Here is an 18,492-nt window from a genome sequence, read left to right as displayed (position 1 = left end):
AAATAAGACATCCCCTTATAATAAAGCCAGGTGGGCTTTTGAGCGCATGGTAATAAGGCCAAGCGCTTATTTCAGGGTTCAAAAAAATATGTCAGGGTCTTATTTTCAGGGAAACACGGTATTATTACATGGCTAATATAAATTATCAAGATGATCAATACTCTGTTTTTAATGACTTACTAGGTCCCTCTTCCCAGGTCTTGAAGGAAGATTACTTGCTGATAACCTGAAGCCTCAAGTTTTATCTGCTTTAAAAGAAGCTTCAAAAAGTAGAGGTAATATATGTATATCTTGTAAAAAACATTTTAAAAATGCACTTGATTGAGTTTTGTTTTTTTTAAAGTATTTTTTTTAAGAAAAATGCAGCAACCTGAAGCACAAGTAGTATCAAGTGATTAGGTTACAAAGAATGTTACATAAAAGATAGAACTCCAAAAGGAATGTAAGTAAAAGGAAATCACTTTATGTATCCATATCATTTGATTATCAACTATTGTTGTTCACAATAGCAATGTAATTGGTTTATAATGAAATGAAAAACATGCTCTGTCTGTAAAAATGAAACCAACTAGTGAGAGAGGGTGACAGAAACCACAACGTGAATTGATTAAAGGCAAAACAATATAAAGTGCAATTGAACCAGAGAAAGTCTGGTTACATAATCTATTTAAATTATCAATTCAAATTTATAGTTTCGATGGTTCCTTAATAAAAGTGCTGAGGTTGTTTTTGAAACAGTAGTTGAAAGATTCTGATAATTAGCATTGTTTGGATATTCACCTGGGAAGCATTTCTGTTTATTTTGGCTCGTACAAATTCATATATTGCAGGAACAAAGAATCCCCAAATAAATCATATTTCCATAATGCTAAAACAGTATACGGATTGAATACCACTTGGATTTGTTTGGCACTTCAAAACCATTAGATCCCCATAGTCGGTATATGCCATTATTATAACACCAAATAGCAAATGAAACTTTTTCTTTCCTGAAAATGCATTTTATTATATTTTAGTCCAACAGCTTCTCTGGGGAGTTAAAGGTAGGATGGTTGTCTGAATGATTGCTGAATTGAAATCTAACATTTGTGTGTGTTTGTTTACTGAATATTCTGCTTGTATTGAACGTCAGCTTCATATTAGTTTCCTCGTGGGTTGACTTGTGCTTTTCAAATTTAATTGACTAACTCTATTTAAAGCATATTTGAAAAAAAATTGATACCATTAACTTGTCATGCTTATAATAGTGTTCAGAGTTGCATTATTAAATATATGATCCATGTTTTATATATATTCATAATGAGCAAAATTGGACTAATAACTAGTTTTTGAGTGTATTTTAAACTTTATAAGATAGATGGGTAGAAGTTGAGCTAATAAAATTGAGGAGTTCATCTTAATTTTTAGAAGAGATGCAGATGAAACTAAATACCATGTTTCCCTGAAAATAAGACCTTGTCTTATATTTTTTTGAACCCCGAAATAAGCACTTGGCCTTATTTTCGAGGAGGTCTTATTATTTTGGGACACATGGAACAAGACAGGGATCCTCTTGCCATCTTACCTGATTTCCAGTTCTGTCTCCCTAACCCTAACCAGAGGAAATGGCGGGATCAGCTGCACATGCGTTTAAATATTTTCGGGGGAGGGCTTATTTTCAGGGGAGGGCTTATTTTCTGGAAAACATGGTAAAAAGTGAAATGTGTGTGTGAATGTATGAGTGTATTTGTCATATACATTTCAGGTTCTGTAGGAAATATATGGTATCTTTATATTCAGAGGTCAGTAGTATAAAAGTAATGTGATTTTATTCATGACAGCCCTTATTATAAATGATTTAAATATGGTACTTAAAAATTAGTCATAAATGGGTTTGATATTTCTGTTTACAATTCTTTCATTTTGAAAGTTAGATTTCCACTAAAAATATACCTGCAGAGTTTTTTGTAGTTTTGGTAATAATGAAAATTAATAGTTTACAACAGTACGAAGCACCGTTTTATAGCATTAATCGGATTTTTAAGCTTTACATTGAAAATCATGGTAGAGTTGTCCATATATGTTCATTTGCTTGCTTGGATTTAATAGTTGTATGAGTGTATCTAAATAATCACAATATCACATAGACATTTGAGAATGGCTTTAGAAGAGAGATTCCTGGACCTTAGTTCTGCTGTGAATGGAAGTTGTCCCTCAAGAATGAAACCTAATTAGGATATATTGTTGAGGTGCATATAAATAAACATTGATAGAATTCCATTATTTAAAATTTGCACTCTGTTAAACTTTTCAAATTAATATAAGAACAAATCAGGCAGATCAAAGAAGAACAATAAAAACTTGGAAAGTGCAGTAGCAGAAAAGGTATCTTATTTACTCTGTTATCTGTTAACTTGAACAAAATGCAGTGAATTGGGATGGCATCAAGAGTCTGTATATGCCAGCTGTTGCCATTTTTCATGCTATGAAAAGATACATGACTGAAGAGCGTGTGATGTATTTGATGAAAAAGGAGCATTAATATTTGTTAGAGCCAAGGACATTATTACATGACATTTTGTGGGTTATAATAACTACTGATCTCTCTTGGGTTTCTAGCATGCAAGATATAATCAGATAGTATACTTCTCCCTAGTATAGAATTAGAAAGCTACTCGGGTGCTGTTTTTGTCATGTGTTTGCTTTTTTGTGTGAGGGAAAAAACACCACAAAGAAAGACGTTCTTTGCTTTTGTTTTGATTTATTTTTCTAAAAGATTTCCAAATTATTTTTCAGTATTACTAGCTTTTTTTTTTTGTTTCATTTCAGGAAGACAGTGCACTCAGTTGCAACTTCTAAATCCTGAACGATTTGCACGACTCATCAAAGAGGTTATGAATACTTTATGGCCCAGTTCAGAGATTACAGTGCAATGGTTTCCTACTTCTGATAAGAATCACCCACCTGTTTCATGGCTCAAAATGGTATGGAAGAATTTGTATATACATTTCTCTGAAGACTTGTCTCTATTTGATGACTTACCACTTATTCCGAAGACATTACTAGATGAAGAAGATGCAATAGATCTTATAAGATTAAGGGCTCCATCTCCAATTATTCTAGATGATGGATCTGAAACGCAGCTTCCAGAATTTTTACCTGAGATAATTGAACAACTTGGTGGGATCATTCTTAAGAAACTTGACCCCTGTATTCAACATCCACTTTTAAAGAAATATATACATCCCCCATCTCCGCATATAGTTTTACAGATAGCGGAAAAACTTCCCTTACAGAAATCAGTAAATCAGATTACCTCATTGCCCACGTCACACAAAAATGCACTCAGAAGCTTCCTTGCTAGTTTGACTGATGTTACTGAAAAAGAGAAGAGAGTCATTAATGAGCTAATAATATTTAGGAAAATTGAGCAACCACTTGATGAAGGCAGTGCTTTTACTGCTCTGAAAGCTTGTAAGGTACTGCATCACAATGCCAAACTTCCACCAGATGTAAAATTCTCTGTTTCACTGATTGACAGCAGTGATGAAGCCACCATTCGTTTAGTAAACATACTGAAAGCAGAACTGTTGAGAACCACTGACTGCATAAAATTTATTTTAAAAGATATACAGAATGATTTTTATTCTACCGATGAAGCAATAAGAATTATGCTGTGGATTCTAGAAAATTTGACTTTCCTCAAAAATGAAAATGCAGAGGTGCTGGATTGGTTGAAACCATTAAAATTTATTAAAGTTTCAGAGGAAAAAATGGTGTCTGCCAGTGAACTTTTTGATCCTGAGGTGGAAATATTACAAGACTTGTTTTATGGGGAAGAAGAACTCTATTTTCCCCCCACAGTTTTTAAAACTTCTCCAGATATTCTACATGCTCTGAGATTAATAGGCCTAAAATCTGAGAACAGTTTAGAAGAGAAAGATATTTTATGTGTAGCCCATAAAATTGAGAAGTTGAAGGACTGTGCTAGTACAAGCCAGGAGTCACTGACACAAAAAGCCAGAACTTTGTTAATGATTTTGAACAGACGTTCACTACTGCATTCACTTGAAACAAAAGCCACGCTGAAAAAAATTAAATGGATTCCAGCTTGCAAACAAAGGCCTCCAAATTACCCAAGTTCATTAATTTGGAAAGGTGATCATTGCTATTTGTGTTCACCACCGGAAATGTGTGATATATCCCAAGCAACTTTAATAGGTTCTTCTGTTCCCCTTGTAGAAAGTGTCCAGCCGAGTATTGAAAAGGCATTAGGGATCACCATCAAACCTAATATCAAGTCAGTGTTGAAACACTTTAAAGTGGTAGTGGACTGGCACAGTTCCAAGAAATTTAGTGACGAAGATTACTATCAATTTCAGCAAATCTTACTTGAGATTTATGGTTTTATGCATGATCATTTAAGTGAGGGAAAAGAAGCTTTTAAGGCCTTGAAATTTCCCTGGGTCTGGACTGGTAAAACGTTTTGCTCGCTATCTCAGGCAGTAATAAAATCACCACCTGATCTTGATCTCCAACCATATCTTCATAGCGTGCCTAAAACCATGGCTAAGTTCCATCAGTTGTTCATCAGTTGTGGGTCAATTGAAGAAATGACCCCAGATCATGTCTCCATGGTAATTCAAAAAATATATCTCAAAAGCGAACAGTCTCTTACCGAAGAAAAGAGTAAGCAAAATCTTCACATTATGTTGAATATTATAAGATGGCTGTACAGTAGCCAGATTCCAGCCAGTTTAAATACACCTGTTCCACTATATTGTAGCAAAAAACCTTTCAAACTTACGATGAAGCCAATCCACGAATGCTGCTACTGTGATATCAAAGTGGATGACTTAAATGATTTGCTTGACGATGCTATGGAGCCAATAATTTTAGTTCATGAAGATATTCCCATGAAAACTGCAGAATGGTTAAATGTGCCATGTCTCAGTACTAGGTTGATTAATCCAGAAAATATGGGGTTTGAACAATCAGGTCAACGAGAACCCCTCACAGTAAGAATTAAAAACATTTTGGAGGAATACCCTTCTGTGTCTGATATCTTCAAAGAGCTGCTTCAGAATGCCGATGATGCCGATGCAACCCAGTGCAATTTTTTGATTGACATGAGAAGAAATAATGACATAAGAGAAAATCTTTTGGATCCAGGAATGGCGGCTTGTCACGGACCAGCTTTGTGGTCTTTCAACAATTCTGAATTTTCAGACTCAGACTTTCTAAATATAACACGGTTAGGCGAGTCCCTAAAAAGAGCAGAGATTGACAAAGTTGGAAAGTTTGGTTTGGGATTTAATTCTGTTTATCATATCACTGACATTCCCATCATTATGAGCAGAGAATTTATGATAATGTTTGACCCAAACATCAACCATCTCAGTAAACATATACGAGATAAATCTAATCCTGGGATCAAGATAAATTGGAAAAAACAGCAGAAGAGACTTCGAAAGTTTCCTAATCAGTTTAAGCCATTCATAGGTGTATTTGATTGTCAGCTACCTTTGACTGTGGAGGCACCTTACAGTTATAAAGGGACCCTTTTCAGACTATCATTTAGAACTCAGCAGGAAGCTAAAGTAAGTGAAGTCAGCACTACCTGTTACAACACTGCAGATATTTATTCTCTTGTGGATGAGTTTAGCATTTGTGGGCATAGGCTGATCATCTTTACTCAGTGTGTAAATTCAATGGTCTTGAAATATTTGAAAGCTGAAGAAGCCAATCCTGAGGTGGCTCAAGAGACTGTGACTATTAAAAAAAGCCTATGTCCATCCAAAGCGATTACTACCCCCTTTACAAGCGTTCTAAAGGAAGCTGCTAAACTCATGAAAACCTGCAGTAGCAGCACAAAAAAACTTCCCACTGAATCACCGAAGTCTTCATGCATATTACAAATAACTGTAGAAGAATTTCACCATATCTTTAGACGTATTGCCGATTTGCACTCCCCGGTTTTTAGAGGGCCGGAAGACGACACTGTTTCATTCTTTGAAATGGCTAAAACTGGACAAAACAAAAGGCCCACTGATGAACTGCCGCAGAAAACAGTAGATTCTACCACATGGCTTCTGTGTGCTTGCATGGATACCGGAGAAGCCTTAAAATTCTCACTACATGAAAGTGGACGAAGATTAGGACTGGTCCCATGTGGCGCAGTAGGAGTTATGTTGTGCGAAAGACAGGATCAAAAATGGACAGTGAAATCCAATTTCTGCAACTTGGGAGAAGTATTTTGCTATTTACCTCTTCGAATTAAAACAGGTCTACCTGTTCATATCAATGGTTCCTTTGCCATTACGTCAAATCGAAAAGAAATCTGGAAAACTGACACAAAAGGAAGGTGGAACACTGTATTTATGCGGCACGTTATAGTAAAGGCCTATCTGGAAGCGGTGGTAGTTTTACGCAACATGGCTATATCTGGTGAACTAGAAGATTATAATTGCTTTGCGGTGTGGCCGGATCCGGATTCAGTGCACGATGATTTTTCAGTTATATGTCAGGGATTTTATGAAGAAATAGCCCACCCAAAAGGCAAAGAAGGAATCAGAGTGTTCTCTGATGGTTCATCTTGGGTGTCAGTGAAGAATGTCAGGTTCTTGGATGATTCCTTGTTGAAACGCCCTGACATAGGAACTGCAGCTTTCAAGATTTTTCTTAAATACCTTAAAAAAACAGGTTCAAAGAATCTTTGTGCTGTGGATCTTCCTTCTTGGGTCAAAACAGGCTTTGAAGAAGCAGGGTGTAAGCAAGTGTTACTAGAGAACACTTTTTCAGAGAAACAATTTTTTTCTGAGGTATTTTTTCCCAATATTCAAGAAATTGAGGCAGACCTTCGTGATCCTCTAATGCACTATGTACTGAATGAGAAAATTAGTGAATTTTCAGAAATACTTTGCATTACTCCATGCATTCCGTGTTCTTTGTCTGAACATCCTCTGGTGGTACCTTCCAGACTGATCCACCCTGAAGGTCGAGTTGCAAAGCTTTATGTTAAAAAAGATGGAAGGTTTCCTCATGGAACTAGCCAAGATTATCTTAATCCAGTAATTCTGATCAAATTAGTTCAGTTAGGCATGGCTAAAGATGACATTTTGTGGGAAGACTTGTTAGAACGTGCAAATTCTGTAGCAGAAATCAACAGGACTGATCATGCGGGAGCTTGTCTCAGAAGCAGTATACTATTAAATCTCATAGATGAAAAACTTAAAAACAAAGATCCAAGAGCTAAAGATTTTGCTGAAAAATTTCAAACGATACCATTTCTCCCGTTTCTCACAAAACCCGTAGGCTTCTCCTTACAATGGAAGGGCTCTGAGTTCGAACCTGAAACTATGTTTTCTGCAGTGGACCTTTACACAGTGGATTACCAAGATATACTTTGCCTACTAAAACCCATACTTAACGAAAATTCTCATTCCTTTAAAGGATGTGGGACTATCCCTTTGGCTGTCAAAGAATTTTTAGGATTGCTTAAGAAACCAACTGTGTCTATGGTTATAAAGCAATTAAAAGAAGTTGCAAAATGCTTTGATGGAATTACTTTGTATCAGGAAAATATCACCAATGCTTGCTATAAATATCTCCATGAAGCACTACTACAGAATGGAACCACAAAAACAACCATTGTTGAAGAATTGAAAAATTACAGTTTCATTTTAGTTGAGAATGGCTATGTTGACTCCACAAAAGTAGCTTTTCATCTTAATTTTGAGGCAGCACCACATCTTCACCAGCTGCCTAATAAATACAGAAATAATTTTCGCGAACTCTTTGAAAGTGTAGGAGTACGTCACGCTTTTATGGTGGAAGATTTTGCTCTAGTTCTTGAAGCGATTGATCAGGAAAGAGGAGGTAATCCACTCACAGAAGCAAATTTTCAACTTTGTAGGAGAATCATCAGTGAAGGAATATGGAGCCTTATTAGAGAGAAGAAGCAGGAATTCTGTGAAAAAAAGTATGGAGAAATTTTATTACCGGATACTCGCCTTGCCCTTCTACCAGCCAATTCTTTGTGCTACAATGACTGTCCTTGGATAAAAGTGAAAGATACGACGGTAAAATATTGCCATGCGGACATTCCTAGAGAAGTAGCAGTAAAGCTTGGGACAATACCTAAACGACACAAAGCCTTAGAACGGTACGCATCAAATATCTGCTTCACAGCTCCTGGAACTGAATTTGGACAGAAAGAAAAATTGACCAGCAGAATTAAAAGTATTCTTAACGCATATCCATCCGAGAAAGAAATGCTGAAAGAGCTCCTTCAGAACGCCGATGATGCAAAAGCTACGGAAGTCTGCTTTGTGTTTGATCCTCGGCAGCACCCAGTTGATAGAATATTTGATGAAAAATGGTCCCCTCTTCAGGGCCCGGCATTGTGTGTCTTCAACAACCAGCCATTTACTGAAGATGATGTTAGAGGGATTCAGAATCTTGGTAAAGGCACTAAAGAAGGCAATCCGTGTAAAACAGGTCAATATGGAATAGGGTTCAATTCTGTGTATCACATAACTGATTGTCCTTCTTTCATTTCTGGAAATGATATTCTTTGTATCTTTGACCCTCATGCGAGATATGCTCCAGGGGCAACATCCATTAGTCCTGGACGCATGTTTCGGGACTTGGATGCGGATTTCAGGACCCAGTTCTCTGATGTGTTGGATCTTTATTTAGGAGACCACTTTAAACTAGACAACTGCACAATGTTTAGATTTCCACTTAGAAATGGAGACATGGCAAAAGTTTCTGAAATTTCTTCCGTGCCGTGCTCTGACAGGATGGTACAGAATCTTCTAGACAAGCTGCGTACGGATGGTGCAGAACTTCTGATGTTTTTGAATCACATGGAGAAAATTTCTATTTGTGAAATAGAGAAAACAACGGGAGCCCTTAATGTGTTATATTCCGTCACTGGCAAAGTAACCGATGGGGATAGATTGAAACGAAAGCAGTTCCATGCTTCTGTAATTGACAGTGTAACAAAGAAGAAACAGCTGAGTGAGATACCTGTGCAGCAGATCACGTACACTATGGTTACGGAGGACTCCGAAGGCAACCTCACAACTTGGTTGATCTGCAATAGGTCAGGTTTCTCAGCCATCGACAAAGTTTCAAAGAGTGTGATATCGGCACATAAGAACGAGGATATTACTCTTTTCCCTCGAGGGGGAGTTGCAGCATGTATTACTCACAACTATAAAAAACCACATCGGGCATTTTGTTTCTTACCTTTGTCTTTAGAAACGGGGCTTCCTTTTCATGTGAATGGACACTTTGCTCTGGATTCTGCCAGGCGAAACCTGTGGCGTGATGACAACGGAGTTGGTGTCCGAAGTGACTGGAATAATAGTTTAATGACAGCACTGATAGCGCCAGCCTACGTTGAACTTCTAATTCAGCTGAAAAAGCGTTACTTCCAGGGAACTGATCCAACCATGTCAGTTTTACAAAACACGTCTGTGCACACTATGAAAGACACTTTGAAAAAATTTCTATCATTCTTCCCAGTTAATAGACTTGACTTGCAACCGGATTGGTATTGCTTAGTGAAAGCCGTATATAGCTGTATCCACGAGGAATCCAAACGTCTGCTACCTGTTGTGCGAACACCAAATGTTGATGGTTCTGATTTGCATTCTGCAATTATCATCACTTGGGTTAATATGTCTACCTCAAATAAAGCTAAGCCATTCTTCGACAACTTGCTACAAGATGAGCTGCAGCACCTCAAAAATGTTGAGTACAACATCACGACTCGTAAGACTGTGGCAGAGAATGTGTATAGACTCAAACATCTTCTCTTAGAAATTGGCTTTAACTTGATTTACAGTTGTGATGAAACTGCAAATCTTTATCACTGTCTTGTGGATGCTGACATTCCTGTGAGCTACGTAACTCCTGCTGATGTTCGATCATTCTTGATGACGTTTTCTTCTCCGGATTCTAACTGCCACATTGGAAAGTTGCCCTGTCGTCTTCAACAGACAAATTTAAAACTTTTTCACAGTCTAAAGCTTCTTGTTGATTACTGTTTTAAAGACACAGAAGAAAATGAGGTCCAGATTGAAGGGTTGCCCCTGCTCATTACGCTTGATAGCGTGTTGCAAGTATTTGATTCAAAACGCCCAAAGTTCTTAACAACTTACCATGAATTAATTCCATCTCGTAAAGATTTGTTTATGAACACTCTCTACTTGCGGTACAGCAATATCTTACTTAACTGCAATGTGGCAAAAATATTTGATATCTCCAGTTTTGCTGATTTATTGTCGTCTGTGTTGCCAAGAGAATACAAAGCAAGAGGGTGTATGAGATGGAAAGAGAGCTTTGCAACTGAATCCTGGCTTAAGAATTCGTGGCATTTTATTGGTGAATCTGTTAATGACAAAGATGACCAGGAAGAAGCAAAAACAACATTTGAAAATGTTATTGAGATCCTGAAGGATTGGACATTGCTTCCAGGCACAAAATTTACTGTCTCATCTAATCAGCTTGTTGTACCAGATTGCGATGTGTTGCTTCCTCTCAGCCTTATGCACATAGCTCTCTTCCCAAATTCCCAAACTGATAAAGTTTTCCATGCTTTAATGAAAACTGGTTGTATTCAACTTGCATTGAACAAAATTTGCTCCAAAGACAATCCTCTAGTTGCCCTGCTCTCAGGACATACAGCAAATATAGATAACCCCTCAAGCATTTTGAGAGCTATACATTATATGATTCAAACTTCAACATTTAAGACAGAAAAGTTAGCTGAAAATGACTTTGAGGCCCTCTTGATGTATTTCAGTTGCAACCTAAATCACCTGACCTCTGAAGATGACATAAAAGTTTTGAAGTCCCTTCCATGCTACAAATCTATCAGTGGACGATACATTAGCTTATCAAAATGTGGGGCATGCTATGTACTCACAAGAAGCATTCCCTCCATTGAAGTGGATAAATGGACACAGACAACTTCAGTTGCTTTTCTTGAAGAAAAAATCCACTTAAAAGATTTGTACACTGTGCTAAACTGTGTTCCAGTAGATGATCTTGAAGTTTATTTAAAGCACCTTTTACCAAAGATTGAAAGCCTTTCCTATGATGCAAAACTAGAACATCTGATTCACTTGAAAAATAGGCTTTCTAGCATTGAAGAATCGTCCGAAATAAAGGAGCAGCTGTTTGAGAAGTTAGAGAGCTTTTTGATCATTCATGATGCATGTAATAGACTAAAACCTGCAAAACATTTTTATGACAGGACTGTAAAAGTCTTTGAAGTGATGCTTCCTGAAAAATTGTTCATACCTCAAGATTTCTTTAAAAAATTGGAACAGCTCACAAAACCAAAAAACCGCGCTGCCTTTCTGACATCCTGGGTGGCATTGCTTCGAAATATGGGACTAAAGCACGTTATTTCCCAACATCAGTTATTGCAGTTTGCTAAAGAGATCAGCATGAGAGCCAACACTGAAAATTGGACCAAGGATACTCTGCAGAATACAGTGGATGTCCTCCTTCACCATATATTTCAAGAAAGAACTGATTTATTATCTGGAAACTTCCTTAAAGAATTGTCTTTAATTGCGTTTTTGTGTCCAGAACGTGCACCTGCTGAAATTGTTAGATTTCATCCACAATATCAAGAAGTTAATGGCACACTTCCTCTTATAAAATTTAGCGGAGCCCAAGTAAACCCTAAATTCAAACAAACAGACGTTTTGCAACTTCTCTGGACTTCATGTCCTATACTTCCAGAAAAAGCCACACCTTTAAGTATCAGAGAACAAGAAGGAAGCAGTCTTGGTCCACAAGAACAACTTGAGCAGGTTTTAACAATGCTTAATGTTAACTTAGATCCTCCTTTAGACAAAGTTATAAATAACTGTAGAAATATATGCAATATAACAACTTTGGATGAAGATATGATAAAAACGAGGGCTAAAGTTCTAAGGAGCATCTATGAATTTCTTAGTACAGAGAAAAAGGAATTCCGATTTCAGCTTCGAGGAGTTGCTTTTGTGATGGTTGAAGAAGGCTGGAAGTTATTGAAACCTGAGGAAGTAGTAATAAATCTAGAATATGAATCTGACTTCAAACCTTACCTATACAAACTTCCTTTAGAACTTGGCACATTCCACCAACTATTTAAGCACCTAGGCACTGAAGATGTCATTTCAACAAAGCAGTATGTGGAGGTTTTGAGTCGCATATTCAAGAACTCTGAAGGAAAACAGCTTGACCCGAATGAAATGCGCACTGTTAAACGGGTTGTCTCTGGCCTTTTTAAAAGCCTTCAGAATGATTCTGTTAAAGTTAGAAATGACCTTGAGAATGTGCGAGAACTGGCTCTTTATCTTCCAAGCCAGGATGGTAGATTGGTAAAATCAAGCATCTTAGTTTTTGATGATGCACCACATTATAAAAGTAGAATTCAAGGAAACATTGGTGTCCAAATGCTGGTTGATCTTAGCCAGTGTTACTTAGGGAAAGACCATGGTTTTCACACTAAGCTGATAATGCTGTTTCCTCAGAAGTTGAGGCCTCGCCTTCTCAGTAGTATACTTGAAGAGCAGTTGGATGAAGACTCACCTAAAACATGTCAATTTGGAGCACTGTGTTCACTTCAGGGCAGGCTTCAGTTACTGCTCTCTTCTGAACAGTTCATTACAGGACTTATTAGAATTATGAAACATGAAAATGACAACACGTTTTTAGCCAATGAAGAAAAAGCCATAAAACTTTGCAAGACCTTAAGAGAAGGCTTGAAAGTTTCTTGTTTTGAGAAGTTGCAAACGACCTTGAGAGTTAAAGGTTTTGCTCCCATTCCTCACAGTAAAAGTGAAACATTCGCCTTTTTAAAGCGGTATGGAAATGCAGTGATACTACTCTACATACAACATTCTGATAGCAAAGACATAAATTTCCTTTTAGCTTTAGCAATGACTCTGAAATCTGCAACTGATAATCTGATTTCTGATACTTCCTATTTAATTGCAATGCTGGGCTGCAATGATATTTACAGAATTAGCGAAAAGCTTGACAGTTTAGGGGTCAAGTATGACTCTTCAGAACCATCCAAACTTGAACTACCAATGCCTGGTACTCCTATTCCATCTGAAATCCACTATACTCTTCTCATGGATCCAATGAATGTTTTTTATCCAGGTGAATATGTTGGCTATCTTGTTGATGCGGAAGGGGGTGATATCTATGGATCTTATCATCCAACATATACGTATGCCATAATAGTGCAAGAGGTAGTAAGAGAAGATGCTGAAAACTCCAGTTTTTTGGGGAAGATTTATCAAATTGACATTGGCTATAGCGAATACAAAATTGTAAGCTCCCTTGATTTATACAAATTTTCAAGACCCGATGAGAGTTCTCAGAGCAAAGACAGTGCCCCCTCTACTCCAACAAGTCCTACGGAGTTTCCAGCACACGGACCAAGGACAATTCCTCCTCTTTTTCCTGGCAGGGAGAGTCATAAATCGTCATCATCTTCTAAACATCATTCCCCCAAAAAGGGTAAGGCAAATTCTCTACCAGAAATTTTAAGGGAAGTTACGTCAGTGATAGAACAAGCCTGGAAGCTTCCAGAATCCGAAAGGAAAAAGATTATAAGGCGGCTTTATCTTAAATGGCATCCAGACAAAAATGCAGAAAACCTTGATCTAGCCAATGAGGTTTTCAAGCATTTACAAAATGAGATTAACAGACTAGAAAAGCAGGCATTTATCGATCAAAATACAGACAGGGCATCCAGGCGTACATTTTCATCCTCGGCTTCTCGATTTCAGTCAGACAAATTTTCATTTCAAAGGTTTTATACTTCGTGGAATCAAGAAGCCACAAGCCATAAGTCTGAAAGACAACACTCTAGAGAAAAAAGTCATTCCTCTACCGGCCCTTCATACTCGCAGCGATTTTTTGTGCCACCTACGTTCAAGTCTGTTGGAAATCCCGTTGAAGCACGTAGATGGTTGAGGCAAGCTAGAGCAAACTTTTCAGCTGCCAGAAATGATCTTCATAAAAATGCCAATGAATGGGTCTGCTTTAAATGTTACTTATCCACTAAATTAGCTCTGATTGCTGCTGATTATGCAGTAAGGGGGAAGTCAGATAAAGATGTGAAACCGACTGCATTAGCACAAAAAATTGAAGAATATAGCCAACAGCTTGAAGGTCTTACAAATGACGTCCACACACTGGAAGCATATGGAGTGGATAGCTTAAAAACTCGCTATCCGGACCTCCTCCCTTTCCCACAGGTTCCAAATGACAGGTTCACTTCTGAAGTTGCCATGAGAGTGATGGAGTGCACAGCATGTATTATCATAAAACTTGAAAACTTTATACAACAGAAGATATGAGAGATATTAAAGATATGGTGGGTTCATGCCATATTTTTCACCATTTTTTTCAAAGCTACTTTTTGGTGGCATGTTCTTGAAGGTATGTCATGTATTCAGTCCGATGCCTTTGTTTAACGGGAATGGAAGTCATTTGTTTCTCCTCAGAGGAGGTAATTGCTATAGCTATGATAAGAGTACATTTGAGTTCACTTTTGTTAGCAAGTAGTTGTTACTAAATATGATGGAATAAAATGTGATTTAGTTGTGTAGTTGCTGTACTTCAGAGGATACACAGGTTTTAGCAGATTGTAAATGTAATAAATATATTCTCTGTTTGATTAGGGCAAAAGTAAATAGTCCCGCAGATCTAGGTAAGTCCATTTCTGGAAAGCAGCAGAGGCTATCTTTATAGCCGGGAAGTGTTGGGCAGGTGAACAGTCATGAATCTTTCTGTAGCTTATTATGATTACCTGCCAAAAGTTGTGCCATCCTCTGCTACTTTGCAACATTTCCATGAGAATTTTTATCTCTTTCACTGAATGCCATGTTCTGTCCTCAGGCATGCGGAGTTACGAATATAGAGACTTTGTAAAAATCTGAGCCTAATAGCATATAGTGGAATATGTATTTAAAGATTTGTCGGAGACTGGGCTGTAAAATATGTACACAATAAAGTGGTACAATTAACAGGGATAAAGTGCACTTTATATAACCAAAGCATTGGACCAGTGTTTCTAAATCTTCGTCATTTTTAGATGTGTGGACCTTGCTGCCTGGGGAATTCTGGGAGTTGAAGTCCAGACTTCTGAAAGTAGCCAAGGCTGAGAAACACTGCTTTGGACTATGGTTAGTAAAATTTGCTTGTATGTATTCATCCAACTTTTTCCCAAGAGGTGTCATTTTCAGTGTACTAATGGAAGACTGAGTATATTATTCTTTTTTAAGAAATTCAAAAATCTATGGAGAACATTTCTGCTGGAACAGTCTGTATACATTTGTTTGTTATGGACATTCATTTTATTCCAAATGGAATATGGTTATACCTCTGCTGCATTCTCACATGAAAAGATTATTGTGGACTGCACATCATTTTAATCCTACTTGTTTAATGACTTTTCAACACAATATATTGTCTGTATAATTTATTTTAGGTGCTTTGGATATGTTCACGTCTTTGGTTGGATGAGAATTACATGTATATTACATATCACTTTCTGTAGGAATTTTTGAAACTGCACACCAAACCATCTTTGAGACCTTGCCTTGATTTAGCTTTGTGTTTTTTTTGTTTTTTTTAATGAGTCACCATTAGAAATAATACAAAAATTAATGTATTTTGGTATTCAGTGGGGTATTTTTTTAAAATACATTTTAAATGGTGCTGCAATGTTATGCTTTTTTATTTTGTCTCACACAGTGGCACATAAAAGAAATTTGAGTTTTTTAGTTCATACAGTTTCTTTTATAAATTGTTATACTTTTGATAATGCCATGTAAATTATTAAATATTTGTAAAACAAACTTGTACCAATAAACCTGTTACAGTTAGTATTGTATTCCATTATATAATGATTGTAAATTTCATTGATTAGTACACTGAAACGATCATTTCACTTAATTTGCAAAACAAAAAAAAAGATTATAGAGAAAATAAAATAAAAACAATTGCAATACAGGAAAAAAAAATGGTAGCTCTTGAAACAAATGTAAAAAGGTGTTTGGAAAAATAGCTCAGCAAATTCTAGGCTTTGAAATCTTTAAGGCTTTGATTGCAAAGCCATGTAATTATTTCCGCTGCTAAGTGCCATAACATAAAATTTAATAATAAAACTCAAAAAAACTCTTTAGGCTGCGTGTGTTGGTTTTTAACTCATTTATTTTAGCAGTAGTGCTCAGCAGAGAACACACCTGCCCACCCCTCACCTCAACACTTTTAATTATTTTGTTGTTTTGCTTTTGTGAGAAGAAAATTGTAATTTCCAAATGGTGCCCTCAGAAGGGACCTCCTGAATGAGCACCAGACTGTAATTCCTGGGTTTGAAATAGGGAGGGTGGGAGATCAATTTGAGCTTCTAAAAATTGAAAGTGGGTGAGTTAGGATAGCAAACCAAAAAAATATCCATCCCTGTTTACCACTTTTGCAGAGTTGAAATTTCTGTATTAGAACTACTGGAGGTGGAAAAGGCCATTTAGTTGATATGCTGAAGGAAAAATTACCATGTCTCTTGCTTTTGAGAAAAGAGGTCATATCTAAGATTTGTCCTTTATTTAGTATTGCAATTTCCATAATTTTGTAAAAAAAAAATGTTTTCTGTTCATTTATTCTTTCATGCATGCATAAAGGTAAAGTTTCCCCTTGCACGTATGTGCTAGTCTTTCTTGACTCTAGGGGGCGGTGCTCATCTCCGTTTCAAAGCTGAAGAGCCAGCACTGTCTGAAGACGTCTCTATGGTCATGGGGCTGGCATGACTAAATGCCAAAGGCACACAGAACACTGTTACCTTCCCACCAAAGGTGGTCCCTATTTTTCTACTTGCATTTTTTACGTGCTTTCGAACTGCTAGGTTGGCAGAAGCTGGGACAAGTAACGGGAGGTCACACCGTTATATGACACTAGGGATTCGAACCGCTGAACTGCTGGCTTTTCGATCAACAAGCTCAGCGTCTTAGCCTCTGAGCCACCATGTCCCACATCACGCATGCATGCAAGCAAGCAAATAAATTCATGTAGCTATCCCTCTTAACCAGGCATCTAAAAGAGTAATACATACAGTGCAAAATAGCAGAAACAATCTATATGTACTTGAGGCATCCTTATCTGTACCAGCATAAAAGCAAACCACACATACCAGGTCCCAGTGTTTGAAGGAAGAAGCAAGTCTTTAGGGTATTATGACAGTCCAGGAGGAAGACAGGCAGAAAAAGTATCCCTCTGCCTCTCATCAAATTACGTCTCTTCCCAGAAGGGACCTGAAGTATGGCTAACCTGTGAAATTTGGTGGGATAGGCAAAAGTCATTATAGGCAAGCATTCCCACAATTACAGGAGTGGCCAAAATTGTGGAAACCTTCGGGGAAAAGTGTATTTTTGAGGTTTGATGGCTAATAACACTTTTTTTTGGAGTTTCAAGATAATCATATTCCACTGCAGGAGTGGCCTGGGAATAGCCCAGACCTTAACCCAATTGAAAATCTATGGAGCTGACTAAAGAAACTTGTTAGTCAGAAATGATCCAGCAATCATTCAATCTTGGTTTCACATTATAACAGCTGCGGAAGTAAAAGACTTGGTTCACTCCACTGGAAGACGTAAGGCCATAATTCATGTTAAAGGTTACCCAACTATTAATTGACGTGATAATTTTTATATATCTCATTTTTTCTACATATTTCACTTTTCTTTATACTGTAACTGCTATTCTAATAGCAAATCTTTCATAGAAGTTATCACATTACAATCTTGATTAAAATATCTTTCTACTGATATATAATTTTATGGTATTACTCCAAAAAAAAAAGTGGTGCTATTGGCTAGTTTTAGAAAATACTCTCTTCTCAAAAGGTTTCCACAATTTTGGCCATTACTGTAACTTGGGCCTGGACTATGGGGCTATAAAGATGACAACTGACATCTTGAATTGCACCTGGAAACTAGTGCCACTCATGTAGCAGTAATATTACATGGGCATCGTGTGCTATGCCAAAAATTCTACAGTGTGCTACATTCAGGAGCAGTTGAAGCACCCAAATGTTTTTCAAGGGCGACGTAGAGCATGTTGAAATAGTCCAGCTCATAGTGCAACTGGGTAGTGATTTAAGCACGTGACTTGTGAGCAGTGCCTCCTGATATAGGAATATAATTGATGTATCAAATGGGTTTGGAATGGGATAGGACAGGACAGGACAGGACAGGACAGGATAAGATAGAGTTCTATGTTGGCCAAGTGTGATTGGACACATAAGGAATTTGTCTTGGTGCATACTCTCTCAGTGTACATAAAAGAAAAGATACATTCGTCAAGTTTGTGAATTAAGTCTCCTGGCTGTAGTGCTATCTTCTGCTTAAGCCACATCCATGAGTCCATAAGGACCCCATATTGCACACGGTTCTGTTTGCGGGAATGTTATCCCTTTCAGAGTTTTTTTTT

The 18,492-nt window shown here is 37.3% G+C and overlaps 1 protein-coding gene across 3 annotated transcripts in view; it reads left to right on the top strand.

The window, feature by feature from the left end:
• Positions 1–15,243, top strand: part of SACS (sacsin molecular chaperone) — a 29,679-nt gene extending 14,436 nt beyond the window's left edge. Inside the window, exons 8-10 of one of the 3 annotated variants that reach the window (XM_058185813.1) lie at positions 184–275; positions 1,017–1,043; positions 2,809–15,243. In XM_058185813.1, the coding sequence (XP_058041796.1) occupies positions 184–275; positions 1,017–1,043; positions 2,809–14,363 (11,674 nt within the window). In that variant the 3' untranslated portion in view covers positions 14,364–15,243. The remainder of the gene's footprint in view (positions 1–183; positions 276–1,016; positions 1,044–2,808) is intronic. The other 2 variants (XM_058185814.1, XM_058185815.1) reach the window with 2 other exon arrangements.
• Positions 15,244–18,492: the final 3,249 nt, after the last annotated feature.

Source organism: Ahaetulla prasina, chromosome 5, assembly GCF_028640845.1.
Source record: "Ahaetulla prasina isolate Xishuangbanna chromosome 5, ASM2864084v1, whole genome shotgun sequence".
Lineage (NCBI taxonomy): Eukaryota > Metazoa > Chordata > Lepidosauria > Squamata > Colubridae > Ahaetulla > Ahaetulla prasina.
Note: the sequence above shows the minus strand (reverse complement) of the source record. Positions and strands in the feature narration are given on the sequence as shown.